This window comes from Psittacula echo, assembly GCF_963264785.1.
Source record: "Psittacula echo genome assembly, chromosome: 3".
Lineage (NCBI taxonomy): Eukaryota > Metazoa > Chordata > Aves > Psittaciformes > Psittacidae > Psittacula > Psittacula echo.
In genome coordinates, this window is record NC_137736.1 from 60,966,514 (window position 1) to 60,988,879 (window position 22,366).

The 22,366-nt window shown below is 39.0% G+C and overlaps 1 protein-coding gene across 1 annotated transcript; it reads left to right on the forward strand.

Annotated features, from left to right (window-relative positions):
- Window positions 1–4,321: 4,321 nt before the first annotated feature.
- On the forward strand, window positions 4,322–22,154 carry LOC308218727 (interleukin-1 receptor type 1-like). Its single transcript, XM_080613090.1, has 12 exons — window positions 4,322–4,384; window positions 5,196–5,262; window positions 5,708–5,939; window positions 7,562–7,751; window positions 8,809–8,983; window positions 10,173–10,238; window positions 12,971–13,091; window positions 16,066–16,211; window positions 17,673–17,816; window positions 18,879–19,043; window positions 19,928–20,663; window positions 21,760–22,154. Exons 2-11 carry the CDS (start codon window positions 5,202–5,204, stop codon window positions 20,302–20,304), a joined length of 1,677 nt encoding a protein of 558 aa, XP_080469216.1. The 5' UTR covers window positions 4,322–4,384; window positions 5,196–5,201; the 3' UTR covers window positions 20,305–20,663; window positions 21,760–22,154.
- The last annotated feature ends 212 nt before the right edge of the window (window positions 22,155–22,366 follow it).

Sequence of the window (22,366 nt, forward strand, 5' to 3'; positions counted from 1 at the left end):
TATGTGGCGGGGATCAGGTTGGCTGGGTCAGCGCAGAGAGCGGATGGAGGTGAGGAAGGGTAGCGGGAAGTGTCGGGACAGCCGCCTCGCTTCTTCCCGGAGCGGGGTGTCCGGCAGCGGCAGAGGCAGCCGGGCTTTTCCTTCCGCCTCTCCGCGGCCCGTTTGGCAGTGTGGGTTGCGGGCGGTGGCGGGGGGTACTCTCCATCGTCCCCAGACCGGTCAGGGTGTCCAGTTGAAGGCAGGATCAACTCTTTGTCAGGTAGACTGAAGTGCTGGTAATTCACAAAACCCCGAAACCCTTGTTTTCTGTTAATTTCAGACGTGTTTTGATACGCGGTGTATGGCTGCTGATTTGCCACCAAATAGCTTCCTTAGAAGTCATGTTTTTTGTTTTTTCATTTCTGTCTGTTTCTTTGTTATGTATTGTGTTGTACAAACAGGATAGGAAGTGTGGTATAAAAATGAGGACTAGGAGTGCTGAACCATATTTTTTAAAGTACTTGTAACAGGAAGCAGGATAAAGCTTGGCATAAATTTTCTTGACCCAGTAAACCACTACAGAAAGTATTTATTGCATAACCATAATAAAATAGGGTCTCTTGTTTAGAATCCTAGAATAGAAGCATAGAATACCAGGTGGGAAGAGACCTCAAGGATCATCTGTCCAAGCTTTTAAACTGTTCATATGACAAGAGCAAGGCTTTGTGTGAAGGAGGTGTCTGCAGAAACAGCAGTACCAAACCTAGCAAGGAGTTCCTGCTGTGGTAGTCCTGGACCTGTGCTGAGATGGTTGGCAGCAGCATGTGGAGCCAGAGCTTGGTAGGAGCAAGCTATCCAAAGCTACTGAGATGGATCAAGGTTCTGGTTGGTTTCCAGCAGCAGCTGTTAAGTTTGAAGAATTTTCATCAGGAACTTGAGCAAAATGCTGGATGTGTTTTGTTTTCCTTTGTAAATTCGGCAACAGCACACTTGTTTGACTTAGACTGTTTGTATGTGCCTGGATTCTTAAAAACCAGGTTGGAGTTACTAAATGAACATGCTTACCTTTCATAGAGATTGTGAAATTAGAATGCTGTAAAAGCCAAGAGATTGGCATAAAACCCTTGTATAAAAATTGTTTTATAATGCAGAATCTTTAATTCAGATATTTTAAATTAATCCTTAAATAGCCATTACTTTTTTTTTTTTTAATAGTATTACTGATTTCCTTCCTCCGAGAGTACATTTATTTTTTAATACTTTGCATCATTGTGGGTTTGATACAGTTTTATCTGCATGAACCCTTCTGGTCCTTTTAAACGCCTCTTAATTGTACTTTCAAAATGTTAGTGGAAAAGTAATAGCTTACTTTGGACTTAAGTAAGAAATATTCCACACTAAACTCCACATTACTTCATATTGACAGGTAGCAGCGGGTGAAATGACATAGAAAAGTCTTCAAAGCGCTGACTGCGAAATGAGCTCCTTCCACTTCATGCTGAAAGGAGGTACTGTTTTGAATTGAACACTGAAAAAATCACTTTTTTCAAGGTGATCTGGGTGCTGCCATTGCTTCCAGTTTGATATGAGGTTGAAGTGGGAGGATAAGTAGCTTTTCACTGTACTAGAATCAACTGGTGCTGGTTGGTTATGAAGAGCTATAGGTATCTGTACAGTTATGTAGAGATACAGATGTTTTTTAACTCTCCTATGCTTTGGTAGAAGTTGGGGCAGTACCTGTAACAAGCACTTGGTTCAGAGTCACATTTAGAGCAGTGAACTTTGAGACAAAGTTCAACTGGAATTTAGCTTATAAAGATTTAACTATTGCAGGCTTCTTTGCAAATATTCTTTAACTTCTGTGTCTTCATTTGATGTAGCTTCAACATAATGTCTTGTATAATGGGTTTTCCATAAGGGTAATGCTTTTGTGTAATCGTGCAACTTGCAGGATTGTCTGGAAAAGAGGCATTTGAGGTCGAAAGTTTGTGGTCGTCACTTTGCTGTCAGAATACCACAGTGGATAACCAGATCCACTTTTAGAGGGTACTTCTGCATCATTTCGTGTGACTCAGGGTTCACACATGCCCCTGTGAAATCACAGAACCATAGAATGGCTTGGGTTGGAAGGGATCTGAAAGATCATCTAATTCCAACCCTCCTGCTATGGTCAGGGACACAGAATGGTTAGCTGCATTTTGTTTAAATGTTCAGTGTGTTAAGACCGGAAAGTTGGGACCTTGGGAAAGTGGTAGACTGGAAACAAGGTATAGGCTGTTAGAAATTTGATCTTGCTTTGCTGTTGTAGTTTAACCCTGGTAGGCAGCTTAACAGCTTACTCCTGTTGACCGCAGCAAGCACAAGGAACGAGGTGTGAGCTGTATGAATTGTTGTGGTAGGTTGAACCTCAGTTTGATGCTTGTACTTTGGAGCATGTGGCCACACATGTTTGGTTCTTCACACCCTCCCTGCCCTGTTTCAATTAAACTGTATTGAAGTGTTACTTAAAAAGTGAATTCAGTTGTGTTATATAGGTAGGCTACTAAATTGAGGTATTTTCCACTTCTGTGCTGTTATTTGCAAAGGTGGCAATGAGTTGCCTTTTAAGCACAATTTCTGTGTTGTTCTGTCTGGCTCAAAGGCTCAGGATCTGAGCCTTGCTGCAGTGAGCCCACATAGACAGTGATCAATATCTAGAGCCACTTAACAGTGATGTGCTGATACACATTCGAGGGGCTTAGATGCTTTTTATGCTACTGTCTTGAGCATTTTTTCATTGTGCCAGCCTCTGCAAGGATCTGTCATGTCCATGTATTTATAAAATATTTACAAGTAAATTCTGCTGCATGCAGACTTAGGGACCCGGTATGTCTATAAACCTATTTTTATGGCATTTAAAGTTGGCAATGTACCTAAGGCAAGTAAAAGGGCAAGTTCTGTGAAGATAGGCATCCTTCAGAGAACAAAATGCCAATATCCTAAATTAGGTCAACATGTTTTCTGCTTCTGTTTTCAAGATGATAATTTTAGACAACTGAAGGAGCAGTAGTAAGTTGTATTTTAACTGTGGGAAGATAAATATTAGGAAAGTAACTTGGAAATCAAACCTTTTAATTTTTAGTAGCTTGAACCACAAACATGATCGGTGGTGCAGGGGTTTGTTTGTTATTGGTTGTCTTTCCCCTTGCCTGTTTCTTAAAAGACTTCACATATATTTTTCCTTTGAGCCCAGCAAATTTTGAGCTGAAGCAGTGTTCCAGACTAAGTCTGTAGGCAGTGTCATCAATGAAATTGCCATTCTCTCTACATAAGTGAGATTTTTGAGCTTCTATGGTTGTATCACAAGGCCATTTCATATTGCTGAGACTGGGATAGAAGGCACTACAAGGCTAAAGTTGTTAGGTATCTTAACAAACATCTGCTTTTTACATCAGTTTTGCTGTTTCACATTTCTGGATTTTGGTAGTGTTTCTCTGTATGGTCTGCTTAAGAAAAAGTGTAAAAACCTTGTGTGCTCACTTGAAACTACCTGACCAAAACAGAAATGCTCTATATGCTGTGAGGTATTGTAACTACAAATGGCTAGAGCCTTTTTTTCTTCTTTCTAGAGTTCTCAAGCTTTACTGCTGCAATATTTGAAGGTGGTGTGTGTGTGAATTTTGGAAGAGTAGAACTTATAAAAAATTGGGCTTTAGCATACAATATTATAAAGATGGCCACACGTGGTACTGAAGACCAGTAATGGATGCAAAATGTCAAGCTTAACCTGTTGGATTGCTTAGCTATTTTTCTCTTGCCCTAAATTTAAGTATTCTTTGTTTCCTTTTAGTAGTTAAAGCTATCTTATAAAGTAGCTCTTTATGCCTGGTTTTGGTGTGTGCTTGACACCTGTGTAATCTTATGCTATTTTTGACAGAAACTTTATTTTCCAAAGGCCTTTGCTAGAATTCTTGGTCAAAACTGCAAGTTTTGTTCTTACTCTTTTGTTTTCAGTCATCTCTAGTGTAGGCAGAGGGATGCTCTTGCTTTTACATTTAGGATGTATGTGGAAAATTTGGGGTTGTATGGGTATGTTGCTGTCCAGATGATGTGTTTTGTAAAATCCATTTTTTACCTCTTCTCCACTCTTTACAGGTAAATTGAAACTCCAAGAATGAAGTGTCAGCTCATTTGCAAGTTAAAGGAAAACCACATACAAGGCAACTATATAAAAACTATGCTATCAGTGCTTTGTCAGATAAACTGTCCAGAAGAAGTACATACTCAGAAGCTGTTACACTAAAGTGTTGAACTCTGCTTTGTGTTTCCCTCCCTACTACCCCAACATATCTGCGTATGAAATGTTTCAAAAGAAGGAGCTGGTGTGGCTTATTTGTCACTAAAGTGATCTACACTGGATATAAAAGTAAGTCAAGGCCATGAGTGTTTTTCAGGGAACACCATCTCTTCTTTCAGCCATTTCTAGCTGAGTAGAAGCCACATATTAACTAGGACCTGTGCAATGAATGTTTTGCAATGAGCCACTTATGTGGGAAAACAGATTGCTTTAGGGTGGGAGGGAGCAGCATGTAAAAGGCAGGAACTGAGGAAAGGCAAAACAGGTAAATGCAGACCTTAACTGATAAGGAGCTGTCAGAAGGCAAAGGAGTTAAGTGTTTTCCAGGTGGTTGATAGCAGAAGGCTTTGCAAGGGCTCTGATGATGTCTTCCCAAGAAAAAGTAGCCACATCTGAGAGGGGAGCAGGACTTGGTTGAGATTTAGATGCTTTGTGGAAGCCATTTGCAGGCCATGAAGGCAGTGGGTGTCTGCTCAGTCACATCTTTGTTGGAGAAAGCTGCAAAGAAGTCCTGAGATGTGAAGTGAAATTACAATTCTAAATGCTTTGTTTTGTGTCTGACCACAGCAATTCGTATTAGCTGCTGTTTCCACACACTTGACTTTAAGTGCCAGGTCACACTGGAGTTATAGTGTGCTTGTCCTCCTTCAAAAAGCTACAAGTTCATCTGCACTTAAGAGCAGTGTTTCCTCAACTGTACAAGAACATTTTGAAGAATGAAACCTTACGCGTCTCTGCATATCAGTAGCTGTGTCTCTTGTAAACATGTGGAAAGAGGAGTAGATGACTAATGCTTCTTATTAAGAAGTAATGCAGGGTGCAGAGAACAGCACAGCTTGAACGCTCTTACTACACTAATGGAAAATATTCTTCTTTGCAGCAAAAGATGACATCTAGGTTTTTGCTTATTGGCAGTCTCATTCTACTGATACCTCTCCTCAGTGCTGGTAAGTTAAATGCATTGTTGAAATCACCATTTTAAAAAAAGAACACCTGCGAGAGATGAGCTCTGTGTATTTAGCAGAAAACTGCTACTGAGAGCAAGGTAGTGGATTTGGGGTTTGGTGTTTCTTCCGCATATTGAACATATGCTGAATGCCTCTTCTTGGGTTGAAGTTGGGGATGGAATGAACAAATCAACATAAATATTCTTAAATCTAGCCACATAAATTTAGAGTACTCGAGCTTCTCTCTGATTCCTATGAAGAAAGTCCAAAGAGATTGGTTTCTGGAACTTAAAGGTAGCTGTGGAATGCCACCTTCAAGAGACATGCTGTAGCTCTAGTCCTGAAAGCAGTTAGGACTCAGTTTCCTTTATAATTAATATTTTTAAAAGTATATATATTAAAAGCATTGATAATTTTTTCATTTTTTTTCTTTCTTTTTCAATAGAAGAATGCATTATTTGTGATTACTTTGTACTTGTTGGAGAGCCTACAGCTATTAGTTGCCCAATATTTATATTGCCAGCCCTTCAATTTGATTACAATCTGACATGGTATAAAAATGGTAGTTCTACACCAGTAACCACAGAGAGATGGGCCAGGATCCATCAGCGAGAGGACTTGCTTTGGTTTATTCCTGCAACACTGGAAGATTCTGGACTTTATGAATGTAATGTAAGGTAAGGAAGGAAGGAGGGCAACAGCTGAGTGCTAATACAGGTGTGATAATACATTTGTGGAACTTGAATGTACAGAATTTTTGTTTTAGGTAGAGAGCTTAAAGCACTGTAGAGTTAAAAGTACTGTTTTGGCCATATTTTTTGTTTCTGTGTGCTGCCTTGTTTTCTTTCCTTCCACGCATGTAGCACTGCAGACTGCAGAAGTGGTTCATACAGAAGACTCTTCATCTTAAAGCGTGATAATATTAACAGTGGTTTGTGTGGGTGGGTTGCTTTGTTTATTTGTTTTGCATGCAGTATCACCATATACAGACTTTTTGAGGAGCATAGCGGCTTTTGGGGAGCCCTTCTAGAAAATCTAAACTAAAAGGCAGAAAATTATTCTTATGTTTTGTTTTAAAACATTACCAAATGTTCCTGATCAAAACTGAGAATGTGTCTGAAGAGCAAAGCAATGTGCTAGACAGTTATGTGTATTGGTGTGCATACAGCTATACTGAAGGCGTTTGGGTTGTGAGTGTACTAACAGTGATCAACAAAAACTTCCAGTGTCTCAGGCCTTTGCACCTTCTTGCTCCAGTGTTGATAATGAAGCTAAAATTGGAAGTCAGAAGAAATGTAATCCTTTCGAAGCTACCCAGTTAAATAATTTTGATTTAGTCTTTCCTGCTGTTTCTAGTTACTCTAGCTATGAGATGTATTCCCGTGGACACCTCACATCCCTGGCCTGCATAAAGGTCAGCAGGACAGAAAACTTGAAGTTCAGTTGTGTTAATTGTAGGCTACATTTTGTGCATCATTCACTTAAACCTTAATTACAGAGCTTGTCAAGGTGCAGTATGTAAATAGTATAGTATATAAATCAGTGTATTGAAGTTAATGCCAGGGCTGTCCAGACATGTAGTTCACTCTTCTGGCAACTTCTCCCTTAGCATAGCATTGAGAAATGAAGAGTTGAACAAAAAATTATTAGAGAGTATTCCTTTACTTCTGGCATCAGCTTCTGGTTTCTAGTGCCATTGGTCCTCTGCAGAGCTACTGTACTACAGGTTATTGTGAGCTATTGCTGTGAAATGATACTTTCACCTTGATGTGTATGTTATTCAAAAGCTCTGCTTCTCTTTTGCTGAGATTTACAGCCTGTTTTTCTTGATATGTCTCTCCAAGGAATGCTGAGGTAAACCTGTCTTCTGCTTATTTGGCAGAGGATGTTCCAATGCAGATACGTTTTAGGTTACCCTGCACTACTGTGTTTTGGCAAATGTAGTGTTGAAAATGGCAAGGGTAAGCTGGTGCTGGAGGCTCTGAAGAGCATCAGCTCTGAGGAATCCTTGCATCCCCTGTGATGCTTCCAGAGCAGACCTTACTTCTGCTCACAACACAAAATCAGAGCTTATTTGCATGTCTCAATCTGGAACAGGGGGTGAGGAGCTGAGGGGGATGTTTAAGAGCTAGGGGACATGTAGCAGGGGTGTTAGAGGCAAGGCTGGTGGAGATGTGGAAATCTCTGTCTTTGAAATATCCCTGACTTGCTGGAAACAAAGAACCTTATTGCTAATGACTTGGTGGAAACAAGGAACCATATTGTCAATGGTGTGACTTCTCTGCTGTTCTCCTTACAGGAGCCTGAACTACTCTAAGAAAAAAACTATAAATTTAGCGGTTTTTAAGAATGATAACGGTTTGTGTTTTAATGGAAAAATGAGGTTTGAACAAAAAGTGACAAGCAGAAATACTGGAAAGATAATATGTCCTGATCTAGAACATTTTAAAGATGAAGACAATAATCAGCCTGACGTACACTGGTATAAGGTATTGTGCATGTGTTTTTCATATATACAGAATACAAAATAATCTATTTAAAATGTGTTATAAAATAACTGTGTAAAAGCAGCTTTTGGAAAGAGAGGTTTAATTTCCTCTGCAGTTTGAGTAAGGTATCTATCTTGCTACACTATTGGGGAGGCGTAAGGAGGTATAGGAAGAATATTAAAAATCCAATTGTCCATTTTTGGATTGCAAGTTTTTTTCAGAGTGAAAAACATATATTTTGGCTTGTTGATTTATGAAAATCTAGTTTATCCTTTGATTATTTCTTGTAGATAATAAGTTTAAAAGCTTAGATAGTAAGTTTAAAAACTTACATGTTTCTTTATATACAGGGCTTTGCTTAATTAATTTCAGTTTTTCAGAATATTCGGCTTGTCCTGTCTAGTGATCATGGTGTGGTATTATTATGCCTCTTGTTCAGTTTTTGCTAGAATACTCTGTAGACTATGCAAGCTTAGAAACATGTATTTTGTATTAAGGTAAAATTCTAAAGTAGCTTAATTCTGATTCTGGGCCTGTACATGTATAGGTGCAGCACCAAGGTTATTTTACATCTTTTGAGATGAAATGATTCTATACTGCTTATAGGTCAGGAAAGAGAAGGAAGTTTTTCACTGCATTTGCACTGCCACAGAAACAGTAATACACTCGACAGCACGAGGCACTGCTACAGCAGTTCTCATTCATCTTGGTGAAGTGGCAATGCAGGCATATATTCTCATAAACATGTGTAATAACTTCTGTTGCACTTGAGATATCTAACTGTCAAGCTATTAGATGAAAGCAGTGAACTAAAACACAGCATTTGAAACCTTATAGGGTTGGCTGCAGTGATTTTTAGAAAGTGCAAATGCAACAAGGCATCATCAGACTTCATGTTGGAGTGTAATGATACTTGGATAAGAACCCATATCGTGTCTTGCAGAAAAAATAAATCAGTATTTGTCAAATATTTTAATAATCAGTAGAGTTCAGTAACTTATTAAATATTATCAGATTATTAGTTCCCTTAAATCACAGGTACTTTTGATATGTTTAGGAGTGTAAGCCTGGATTTCTTGAAGACAAGCGACTTCTTTTGGCGGAGGGTGAAAATGCTATCTTAATTCGCAACGTAACTGTACAAGACAGAGGAAATTACACATGCCGTATGGTGTACACATACATGGGAAAGCAATATAATGTTTCAAGAACCGTGAGTCTAGAGGTTAAAGGTGAGTGCATTGAGGTTACTCTCTTCTCTTTTTGGCTCTGCTGTAAATATTTGTATGAAGGCATAAACTATTTGGCATGTTACTTTTCAGCTCTGTGAAATTAGAGTTGTAATCACCTTCAATTAATTTTTCCCTGAACGGAAAATTGAAATGCAGTGGTGCATGTTAATTCTTGATGCATTTTGAGCATTGCTCTGAGGGGGAATTGTCATGGAGCAGTGAGAAATGCAGGGTTAGGAATGAGAATTAGGAGGAAGCAGTGATTACTAGGGGGATTGAGTGGATGTGTATTTTTGCTAAAACAAATAATCCACTGTTAAATTAAATAAAAAGAAGAATTTTTTTTCTGAGACCATCACAGTAAAACACCTGCTTGTGGCCCTGTTGGTGAGCTTGCTTACAAAGTTCAGTAGAATCTCAACTGATGGGAAAGGAGATGTGACAAGCTGTATAAATATTATGAAGTTAATAAATCTTCCTCTGGAAAGGATTGGCTTTACTTGTTGTCACTTCGTTGTGCTCTTCTGCACACAGGGCTCAGAACTGGCTGCCTTACTGTCCCAGTACTGTCATTTATTGCTGTGATCATTGTGATTGCATCTTTGTAGGTAGCATTGCTGATGACCTTGCCAGTACCATGATAGTATCCTATCAGAAAAGTTAGCTGCATGCAAGGTGTTCATTTTTTAGATAAAATCCAAATTCAGACTTTAGATAGGTAATACAAGAACAGTGGGTTACTACCAGTGAGTCTGTATATCATGCAGCCCAGCTTAAGTGTGTGCTTGCTTATTCTTTTACTTAAATAGATATTCACCTGGTCTAGGAGTTTGTTGATACAATCCCTCTTACTTATCCATCTGTCTGACAAAGCTAATCATATGTTTTTGTTTTGTTTTCTGGTTTTTATATTACTTTGATATCAGCTATCAGTAAATCTGATTTGTTTTAAAAAAGTATTTTTAAGGTAAACTAAAGCCTTTTGTTAATTTGGAAGCTACAATAGAATAATTTGGATAGAGTACAGCAAAACTCATGAGATACTTCTGTTGGAAATTTGAAAGTGGTACTAAGTATGGAGCTACAATAGTACCAGACAATAAAATAAAACCATTGTAAAACTATCAGTTGAAGTAAGTTGTGGAAAATTTCTTGCCTGAAGATTTATTTTTCTCTTTGTTTCTGTTAGAAAGACCACTGCAGATGAGGCCAGAGTTTATTTATCCAAAGAATAATACAGTTGAAGTAGAACTTGGTAAGTAGTGGCTATTTAAGAAGTCATTAACATTCAGTGAAACCAATAAGCCACTGGTCTGTCAGAAATAACACATAAACAGTTCCATTGACTTCAGCAAGAGTGGGAGATAGGCATGTGGATTGAGAATATCTGGAAGACAGATAATAGAATATGATTCCTGCGAGTAACTGGGGCGTGAGGGAGGAGGTGGCACACAGACATGACATGATGACTGTGGGCCTAAGATTGGAGTCTCTTGACCAGCAGTGTTGGGTAGGATGCATTTATGTATTTATTTTATTCTTGCCATCTGTCCTTTGTACCACTTCCCAGTGTCCATGTCTTGACATATCTTCAGTATCCATAGAAATATGGTTACACATATATAACATCTTAGGATAGTTACCAGTTGACGAGTTCAGTAGTTTTTCCTCCTCTGTTTCCTGTCTCCTTTCCCTCTCCACAACTTGGATTTTATTCCTCTTTCTAGGGTATTGAAAGCTTTCTGATCTTTTGTGAAACAGTGAGCTGCTAGTTGATGGATATCCCATGCATTGTTTATCTTAGAAATTTCTTAAATAGGAGATTCTGGATATAAGGAATAACTTATTTCCAGTGAGGTCAGCCAGGCAGTGCAGCAGGCTGCCCAGAGAAGATATGCAGTCTCTGTCCTTGGAGGTTTCGGGACCTGACTGGATAAATCTTTCAGCAGGTCTGTTCTCAGAGCTGGTCCTGCTTTGAGCTGGAAATTGGATTGGAGACTGCCCAAAGTCCCTTCCAACCTCAGTTATTTTATGTGATTCTGTGGGCCAAGTATATGGTAGGCAAGTCGTTCTAAGCAAACCTATACATGTTTAAATTGCACCATATATTGGACAGAGTTGTGTTGTACTGATGTAGTCCAGAAGAATGATATTTGGAGCTGCTTGAACTGTAATGGGGTTTTTTTCCTGATTGTGCACTAAGAGGGAACTGTTTTGAACAAAGTATTTGATTAGAAAGGGCATTAACTGATTTTGGAGAAGTGTGATTTGTTATTTACTAGAATTTCCTAATGCAGCATCTAAGCTATCTTGTAATCTTTTGAGGAAGGGTTATTACCAATTAGGTAATTAAGTTCTGAGGAAAGGTTGTGTTGAGATTCTGGCTCCACATAGGGACCGAAGCAGTCACACGTGAAACTAAAAGGAGACATAGTGGCTCCACCCACAAAGTTGGTTTATTGTGGCTACTGAACAAACCCACAAAGTGGGTTTACTGTGGGCTAGTGAACAACTACAAACAGTTCTCTACTACAGGGGATCCTTTAAAGGAAGTTGGTGAAGGTTTTTGTTTTGATAGGGTTTTTGTTCTATTTTCTTTAAAAAGGGCACTGCCATTCAAAAGTATTCTCTGTTCTGTACCTTTAATGTGACTTCTATTTTTTAATGAAAAAAAAAAAAGAAAAATCTTTGCTCCCATTAAATGCCTGGTTGTGGGGCATAACGTGGAAACACCTGCATGAACCTAGAAACATTTGTATGCTTTTTGGATGAGAAATTGCAGGAGAAGGCTGTGTAGCTACTTAACAGTACATTCACGAATGTATGGAAATGGAGGGCATGGAACATTTAAGGGTTTTTCTTCCTTCCCAAGAGCTGTGAAATGCACTAAACCCCATCTTTAGAAAAATTCATTATTGTCAGGGGAGAAATGGGGGAGCATCTGTGGTTTCTATGTGAACTCTTGTTCAGGTAACTGCTTTGCGTGTGAGCTAAAGGTTTATTCCATACTTTTGATAGACACCATTCCTTGGTGGAAGCATCTAGATCTGATGTGGTTCTAGGAAACGAAACACCGAGATCTTTACATAGATCTGAGAGCCCACCTTCTGCTATCAAATCATGACTTCCATGGGTAAAATACAGAAGGAAAGGACTCCGAGAAAGCTGCTTACCTTCCTGTAAATGAAACTTTGAGGTACATTGGCAATTCTGCAACTTGGCTTGCTTTCTTAATACTGAAGTATTCTGTAAGATCTGGACTCTTGGTGGCAAAGGAGTGACAGGTGAGCTTATTCTGTGAGCAAAGTGTGAGAGTATTCAGAAACCATCCCAGTAGACAGTGTTGGCCAAAAGACTCTGATCTGGAGTAAAGATGTGTGTGTTCGCAAACATGGGATTCAGCTGCAGGGTGTAGTTATCTACGCATGAGTATCCGCATATGAGTTAGGATCCTTAAGTCATGCTGTTATCAATGGGGGCTCAATTCAGTTGCCTACGCATAAATGTCTAGTGCTGGTTTGAGTGGTCTGGCTATTCTAGCAGTACAGGTTTCTTGAAGATCTGAAGTCCTATCTGCCGGCTCCATACAGATGTCTTAGATGCTGGAGAGCATCTCAGATGTCACCACACTGCATACATGCAACTGATTTGAGCCCTGGAGAGCTTTCAGTGGAGTCTGGAGAGCCATTCAGTTGATAAGGTCCAGGTGTGTCTACTTGTATGTGAGTGGACTTGGGCAGACGTGAACTCTGCTGCTAGCGTAGACATCTAGCTTACATGTAGATGTGAACACCTACATTTAGGGTGGAGTTTATATCCAGATCGGAGGCACCCAGGTGTGGATTACAAATGGATGAGTTTTAAGGACTCTGCTTTTCATAAGGTAAGTGGGTTTTTCAGTATCCCTCCTTTTCAAAGCTGTTCCCCAATCACTTGATCCTGCTTGTTACAAGACCTTCAATTTCCATATTTGAATGTTTTTTGTAGGTTCTCATGTAGTTATGGAATGTAATATATCAAGTGGCATAAATGGCTTGATTCCATTCTGGCAAGTTGACGATGAGGATGTTGATATCTTTGATAGCACCTACAGGGAACAGTATTATGAGTAAGTATAATACCTTGAACTGTAAATGCATTTGTAGGTGACGTAAACGCAGTAATTTGCAGTGAATTCACCGTAAAGTTGACTGCATTTGCCTAGATGCCAGTAGTCATTGAAAAACTGATTGGAAGTCTACATTAAGTACATAATATTCATATTGCTTGGGATAAAAAAAACCCCAAACCATTTTGTTATAAATACTGATGTATCAGATACAAATGTAATAAAGCAATCATACGTAGGCTTTTATAATGCTGTTGTGAAACATGATTTTGTAAGGCTTATTTAGGCATCTGTTCTTATGCAGTCTTTTTTTGCTAATAGATTAAAGCCTGCCTTCTGGCATTAATGTGGGAAGGATAGGTTGTTCCAAACAAAAATCACTTGACTTATTTTTATTTGTGAAGCTGGTCCTTTTCTAAGGACAGACACAGAAACTCTTGTTGCAGGACATTTAGTTTTTGGTGGTTTTTTTTTTGTTTTGTTTTGTTTTGTTTTGTTTTTGTTTTTGTTTTTGTTGTTGGTTTTTTTTTTCAGGAAAATTAAATACAATTGAAGCTGATAAAACCAGCAATTCTTTTGAGAGAGCAGGACCTTTCTCACTCAGTGACTGGTCTATGACAGCACAGTATGAATGTACTGTTTGCTTTCTCGTTTATCAGTCACTGCTGTTAAATACAACCCTTAAAATATAGTATGAAAAGAAATAGAAATTCTCAGCTGATCAGCTCACAGTCATGCAGAAGCTTTGCTATCTCCACCAAGTGCCATCATCAATGCAAAATAAGGGAATTAGCTTTCATACTCCTTTTAAAACTATCTTTTTCATTGATCCCTATCTGGCCTCCAGAAAGAATCTTAGTTCTCCTTTGTCCCAAAGTTCCCTTAGAGTGAATTATTAGTTTCATTATAGATCTGTCTGCTTGGTTGTTTGCTTATAAATATAGGACCCCAGCTTGTGGTCTCTTAAGGTATAACTAAGTCCATTATTCTTTAGGGCATGAAGTTTCTCAGCTTCGCCAGTTAAGACACATGTGCAGCTCTGTGTAGCTGTTTTAAAGTTGCAGTAACTGCAGCTTCTTCTGAAGCCAACTTGGTGCTGCTATTAAACACTTCCTGAAAAGTATTTGATATGTTACACTCAAAGCAATTCTCTCAAGTTTTTTTTTTTTCTTGCTTGGAAGTGATCTCTAGTACTCATCGCTATCCTGCCCGATAATTTTTTTCATGCCAGAAGCAGAGATGTGCAAAATATGTCCTGTGCAAGTTCTAATTAGGATTAATAGTGCAAAGCAAGTTATCCAATATCAGAGAAATTAATCTAATTGTAATAATAATGTTTTATTTCAAAAAATAGTAGCAATTTCTCAGCAATTAAATTTGTGGAGCATTTGATGATAGCAAACCATGGTGCAGGCATGGCCAACATTACGGACTTCAGGCTTACACCTGGGAGGTAACTCTTTGCTGGGAGGAAACTTAAAGCTGACTTGAATAAGTCTGAACATGTTGCAAAATGGTGACGTTTGTATTGGCATCCCATGACAGAAGTTGCTGGCCATTATTTAAGTAATAGAAACTGGTTCTTCAGGATGTTCTGCAAAATGAGTTTTCCTCCTTGGTTGTATAAGGTGATGTCACTTCAGTATATAGAGTAGGATGCTAGTTTATAGGTGCCTTCCTACTGCAGTTCCTCCACACCTTACACTTGTAAATCTTAGAGCAGGATGGTATTTAGCATGATAGCATGTTGTATCTCCAGCCTTCTTATTGCCATTTGATCCATGGTCACTCAGCTTTTGTGAATTCTTTGAATCATTATTTCACAAGTTGGTTACACCATTGGCTGTGGACAATATGGGCTTGGGAAGTCTATTAGTTTGCATAGAAAGGTCTCTGCTTTATCATCAGTACAAAGAATCCTGGCACTTTTATTACTAGTTATTACTGTTTTGAATAGTCTTTCATTCACAGAATCACTTAGGTTGAAAGAAACCTCTTGAGATTCATCCAACCCCCAATCAAACCATCCAACCCCCCTGCTAAAGCAGGGTCAGAGCAGGTTGCTCGGTCCTCTGTCCAGCTGGGTCTTGAATATGTCCACAGTTGGAGACTTTACTATTTCTCTGGGCAACCTGTTCCAGTGTTTGACCACCCTGACAGTTAAAAAAAAAAAATTCAGTTGGAATTTAAGATAGGAAAGTGTTTCAGTTTGTGCGCATTGCCTCTTCTCCTGTCAGTTGGCACTACTGAAAGGAGCCTGGCTCCCTCTTCTCCACTCTCTCCCATAAGGTATTTAAACATACTGATAAGATCCACCACCCACCCCCTACCCTGGAGCCTTCTCTTCTCCAGGCTGAACAGTCCCTTCTCTCTTGTATGATAGACGATCCACTCCCTTAATCATTTTCATGGCCCTGCACTGGACTTGCTCCAGGAATCTCATATGCTGAGGAGCCTAGAACTGGCCCTACTACTCCAGGTGTGACCTTGCCAGTGCTGAATAGAGAGGAAAGATCATGTCCCTCAACCTGCTGGCAGTGCTTTTCCTAATGTAGTCCAGGGGCTGGGTATTTCTCCTCAGGTGCAGGATTTGCATTTTGCTTAGGAATTCATGGGGTTCCTGTCAGCCCACTTCTCCCACCTGTGAAGGTTCCTCTGGATGGCAGCATGACCCTGGGGTGTATCAGCTATCCCTCTGAATTTTGTGTCATCTGCAAAACTGCTAATGATACACTCTGTCCCACTCAGCAATAAAGGCCAGCAACCTAATATGTATGCAAAACGCCAAGTCACCTCTGGTCATGAAGTTGTTTGTTACAGGGGTGATATTTACTGTGCTTCACTGGCTTCTTAGGTTTACAGAGGTAAAAAATGAATGTTCTTGTAATAGTGGATAGATGAATCTTTCACATATTAACCAATGATATTTCAGTTTCTCTACAGATGTTTACTTTTTACCATTTTTTAATGACAGAAAGGGGATGCCTCATGGACTTGCTGTATCTGGAACAAAATTTAACATTTCAGAAGTGAAAGTAAAGGATTATGCACATAAATTTTTCTGTCACTTCATATATGGTTCTCAACAATTTACAGCCTACATCAAATTGGAAAGCCCAGGTAAGAGATCTAATCTTGATAATATTGTTATCAAGGATGATCTCGATTTGACAACACCCTACTTAGAGCTAAAACTGCATGATGTACTGTGGTGCAAAGTGGGCAGTGCAGCTCAATACCTTTCTTAGTGAAATTTTTGTTGTATTATTAGCAAAATTAAAGAAAACAGCACTTTTAATTTGTCTTTTCTCATTCAGTGTTTTAGGAAATATTATTGAAACACTCCAATTTATTTGAAGCAAGTATCAGACCTCAGTGGAATACTGTGCTTCATTTTACACACTTGTACTTAAAGAAGCATGTGATTTGGAGGAGATTGTGTTTCTAGAAGAGCAGTGAAAATGGCCAGCTCTCTGAAAAGCTGGGAAGGGAGACGACTAAGTGTGGACTGTCAAAAGGCCATGAATGTATATTTGGACCTGGTTGTGCTATCCTTCAGTAACAAATAATAGACTTCAGATCGCCAGGAGAAAGGAGAAAAAAAAAATAACCTACTTACGTAGTAGGAGAAACTCTAACAGTAATAATAATAATGAAGAAATGAAATAGATTGCTTGGAAAGGTTATGGACTTTCCATTACTGATGCATGTGCTGTGTTATCACTTTCTAGATAGGCTCATGCATGTTGATTGGGAGCATCCTGCCACTTGTTGGAGAATGTGTCTTGTGCCCAGTCTTGTGCTCAGAGACACGGATAAGTTTGACCTATTGGTAGCTAGCAGGACATTTTCTTTTTAGTAGGTGAACTTAAAGGTAAAGCAGGCTTTGAAAACTCAAATGCAGGGCTGAAGAAAAATAGCCTTTGGTCTATTGAGCTTCAGTTGAGCTGGTTTTGTCAGCTGTGAGCCAATCCTTTGACAGAAGTTATTCTCAAACTTGCCTTTAACTGGCCACTTTGTAAACAAGTAATTGACTAAAAAGCGGATCTGAGCTTTAGCTTGTTACGTAACTAAGTTCTTCGTAAAGATTGTCAGGGCAGGATTTAACCTCACAAATAATTTAATATGCATGAACTAAAAAATGCAGTTTGTGGGGAGTGATTTTTTTTAGGACAGAAAATTAGTAAATTCGATGACAGATCTTGAAAGAGGCTAGAGACAATGGAAAGCTGGGGAGAACAGCATGGTCAGGAATCACCTTCCCACCTTTGATTTTCTTGCTTTCTGACTGATAAGATTTTATACAGGAATTCTCACTACTGCTGCCCTTGTCTATATGTCAATATTTTCATATTTCAGCTGAAGAGTAGCCTCATTTGTCACATTGCTAAAGTAATTCTCTGAAATGGAATAGTAGGCTTTTTGAATATTTGCAGAAAGGAATACATGACAAACTTCCAGTCCTATTTATTAATTCCTTGATTAAAAAATATTTTAATGGCTAAACAATTTTGTCTCTCTGGTTCTAGTGTATAACTGTGTGTTGTTTGTTTTCTCTCTTCTCATTCCACCCTACTGCAGCTCGGAACATTCAAGGTTACTTAATTGGAGGAGGAGTTTCTTTAGTATTTTTAGTGTTTCTTACTCTTTTCATCTACAAGATCTTCAAAATTGATATTGTGCTTTGGTATCGGGACTCCTGCCATCTTTTCCTGGGTAAAAAAGGTATGTTCGTGTAACAGTACTCTGTATTGTAACAAGGCTCCACATTCCCTTGCAAAGCAATGAGCTAACCTAATGGAGTTTAATCAGTCTTCCTTGGGATTTTTGAAAGGATAACATGTTTTTAGGATGCTTAGAATTAGTTCAGAAAACAAAAGCATCTGCAGGGGATAAAATCAGCAACTTTCCAGGAATCCAGAACTATCATTCCTTTCTCTGAAGACATATTTCATATTTCAGTGGTTTGAATGGTGCTCTGAAGCAGATTTCTTTTAATTACTCTTCTTACAGAAAGGAGTAATACAGTGGAATTGTTGGGTGTTTCTTACTTTCAATAGATGAACCAGGACAAATTTCACCTGCTTTCATGTTCTATTTGAAGGCACTTCCAATTATTTTACTTCTTGTAAATTCCTGCCATTCAGAAAAATGTTGCTAGGGGTGCTGTCTATGAGACTATGGTAAATCATGGGTCATTTCCTGGCATCTCAGAGGGAATACCTGGCTAGAGAAACAGAAGGTATTTTCTAGAGGTATTGAGGTTCTGTTGTATTTCTTTGAAGTCTTTTAAATTTGATCTTTCTGAAAAGTTTGTTTCAGAATACCTAATACCATTCAGATCTTGAATTTTGCCAAATACTTTGGTTTTGTTTTCATGTCTAAGTGGTTGCTGTGCTTTGAAACTCCAGGTTACAAAAATTACCTTTGAGTTATATGGCAGCTGTAATATTAAGTATTCAGTTGTATTACTAGAACCCCTATTTCCCAAATAATTCGGTGATAACATTTTTTAAATTTGGAGTTAAAAAAGAATATTAAAACCAACTTCATTTTGCATGTCTCTTTTGCCTATTCAGATCCAGTATGCTGAATTCTAGAAGGCCTGATTCTACAAATATTTCAGGCTTAGTATAATTATATATGCTTAGCTAACGGCAGGGTTAGGACCTAAAACAAAGATTCCAGTGGGGAAAAAAACCCCAGAGTTTAGAGATTTTTGTTTGCTTGCTTGCTTTTGTGTCTTTAGAATCCATTCTCGTATTACTTCTGTTGCTTGCTCTTTAGTTTCAGATGGGAAGATCTATGATGCTTATGTTGTGTATCCAAAAAACAGAGAGAGCTGCTTGTATTCATCAGATATTTTTGCTCTGAAGATACTACCAGAGGTCTTAGAAAGACAGTGTGGGTATAACCTCTTCATATTTGGGAGGGATGATCTACCAGGAGAAGGTAAGTTACCTGAAGACAAATTACACTCGAGTTTTTTCTCATTGGCAGCTGCAAATACAACTCAGAAAAGCCAGTCAATCAGATGTGATTGTAAAAATCAACCACCGTCAAATGAGCTATTTTCCTATTTTCTCTGCTGGACAATGAGAAATATGGCACTAGGTGCTTCTATGAAGTCTGTTTATCTTTGCCTTTCCCCTGACATTGCTTAGCTCTTCCAGTTTTTTTTAGTGTCTGGCTAGCCTAGGCATCTGGAGATGAGTTTTATCTAGGCCTATGGTTTTGAAACTTGTTTTTTTTTTGCTGTTGCACCTGTGATGATGATAAAATGACGTTAGCAAAACAAGTAGTTGATCATTGGTAGCTTTCCTCTGTTTATGCAAAACAAGAATATGCAAGTGCATGCTGATGGGGTCAGATTGTGTAGCATTGGCCAAATTTCTACTTGTTGGTTAACACAATGTAACTGCTTGCATGCTATTACTCTGTCCCTATTTGTGAGGTAAAGTGTGTTGGCTCAAAAATTGTAGAATCACAGAATTGTTTGGGTTGGAAATTACCTTAAAGATCATCTAGTTCCAACCCCCTGCCATGAGCAGGAGCACCCACCTTCCACTAGACCACATTGCTCAAGGCCCTGCCCAACCTGGCCTTGAACACTGCCGAGGATGGGGCAGCCACAGCTTCTCTGGGCAGCCTGTGCCAGTGCCTCACCATCCTCATAGTGAAGAATTTTTTCCTGATATCTAATCTAAATCTACCCTCTTTCAGTTTAAAGCCATTCCCCCTTGTCCTATCAAACAGTGAGTGTACCAACTGCAACATACTAGTAACAAAAATTAGAAACATTAACCCTTAATTTTGTACAACCTTTTCCTCTACAGCTGTGATCAGCATTGCTGATGAAAAAATCCATCAAAGTAGAAGAGTGATAATTGTTTTAATACCAGAACCCTCCTGTTACAGTATTCTAGAAGATGTATCTGAAAAGCAGCTAGCCATGTATAGTGCTCTTATCCAAGATGGCATTAAAGTAATTCTCATTGAACTGGAAAAAATACAGGATTATGCAACCATGCCAGAATCCATCAAGTATGTTAAGGAAAAGCATGGGGCGATCCGATGGAAAGGGGACTTCTCAGAAAGGTCTCACTCGGCAAGTACTAGATTCTGGAAGAAAGTGCGCTACCACATGCCGTCGAGAAAAAATGGATCTTCATCAGGGCTGCATTTGTTACCAAAAGACTTTAATTCTCCCTAAATAACAAAAGAAGAATGACACTTAATGACTGATTCCATTCACATAGTTGGTGATGGATTGATTGAAGGTCACATTTATCTGTTTTGTGCAGACAATCTTATCCAGATTTTCTGGATTGAAGGTACTACAGCTTCATCTACAGATGTGAATAATCTTTTTTCTTCTGTCCACAACAACAAAATGCTTTGAAATGCCATCAGTAGCACAGAGATGACATGGATATCACGTAGGAAGTACGTGAAGCCTTTTCCAAGAATTGCATTGTGATTTGCTGGAATTTTTACAGTTAAAGTTTGAATATGAAGAGAACTGTATTAATTACAACTTATGATATTATGTAATGGGGATGGCTGATGGCAGTAAGTGGTTTTCTTTCATTTTTTTTTTAAGGAAAGGACACAAAACTTCGTTAGAAGTTTGCTACTTGTCTTACGCAGTTTGCTGAAAGATAAATCCCTCTGTGTTACTGCATCAGTGCATTACTGCATCAGTGTGTTACCATCCAAGAGAAACGGTAAAAGACAAGCCCAGCCCCCTCAAAGTGCTATTGAACCTGACAAAGTATAAATACTCTTCCCTGATCTTGTTGACATTGTAAAGAACTGTACCATTTTTAGTCTCTTGTCCCATGCAGGCAGCATAAAAATATCGCTTTAATGCTGTACTGAGTCAAAAAACTACTCTCTAGAGGATTTTACGGTGACAACCCTTCATCTCCTCCCCCACAGTTAAATGGCTTAATATATTTGTTCTTATTTTACCCAAATGGAACAATTAGCTTCATGATACAGACTGTCTTGTGAGGAGTATAGGATGGTTGGCTTCATCTGCCTTACTTTAAGGACCAGATCAAGGGGCTGCATGGCACCCATTTCTAATGGGTTGCTCTTGCTGAAGGAGAGCAGGTTTTCTCTCCTGTTCCTAGCCAGGGAGTTGGTTCCAGCATTTATCGGCTCTGACAGCTGGAGCTGGCTGAATCAGCTATGGTGGCAGAAACCGTTCTTTTCCTTGGTATAGTTTTCTCCCAGATTAGTGAGCTTATCTGGCTCCTGGAGGGTTCAGGGTGATATGGGAGAAGAAAAGGGCTGGTAGGACCATGTATTTTGGCTCCAGCTGTGTTTAGAAAATAGAGCTAAAATTATATTGTTGCTTAGTACTCTAAAGTGAAAGAGATGGCCTGTGTTGCCCTTGCAGCTGCTTGTTTTTCTTCTTTCCCTCTGCCCTGATACAAGGAATCTGAGATGACTGGGTACTAAATTTGGCTGGGGCTAGTTGAAGTGGGGCTGGAGCTGCACCTTCCAAAGAGTTGTTTGGGAAACGAACTTGTTAAAACTTAAGTGTGCATGTTGAGTGTAACTACTGAGGTACTTTCAGTTCTTTTTTTGGGGGAGGGAATTGACTGATTTTAAACGGATTTATTTTTTTTTTTAATGTGGCCTGTCTTTTTCCATACAGCTCCCTTGTCTTGGAACAACCAACTTAACTATTGTGTCAAACTCCATCACTTGCCAACCTGTCCTTGAAGGCTGTTGCTTAATAGAGTATTGGGCAGAAATTTTCCCTTTGAGTTGATCCTGTGATATCTCCACTTTTTCATCTGAAAAAAAAATATCATATTCTACATCCTTCAGAATTCGTCTCTTCATTTTGACACTGCAGTGTTGGCCTTTTCTTCTTTCATGGCTCAAGCATTTACCATCTTATGCTTCCATTCTCAACCAAACATGACTGAAAGTGTGAGGTGCCATCCCATGGAAGAACTGCTTAGTGAATGTGGGATGGTGTGACTCATGTTCTGCCTGATAAGTGACAAAACCAGTAGAAATAGATTCCTCTCACACCTAAAGTGCTTTGGTTACCTTGGTGTATGCTGGAAAACTTGAAACTCTGCTTCTGAGAGACAGTGCCTTCTGAGCTTTGTGAATTGAGCGTGTGTTTGGCAAGAATGGAATAAGAATCTCTTCATTTCAGGATAGGAGGGGGAAATATGCATTTGAAACATGAGACTTTCAAACTGTCATGGTACTGGAGTGTTTTACTGCTGAATGTCATGGATGTATAT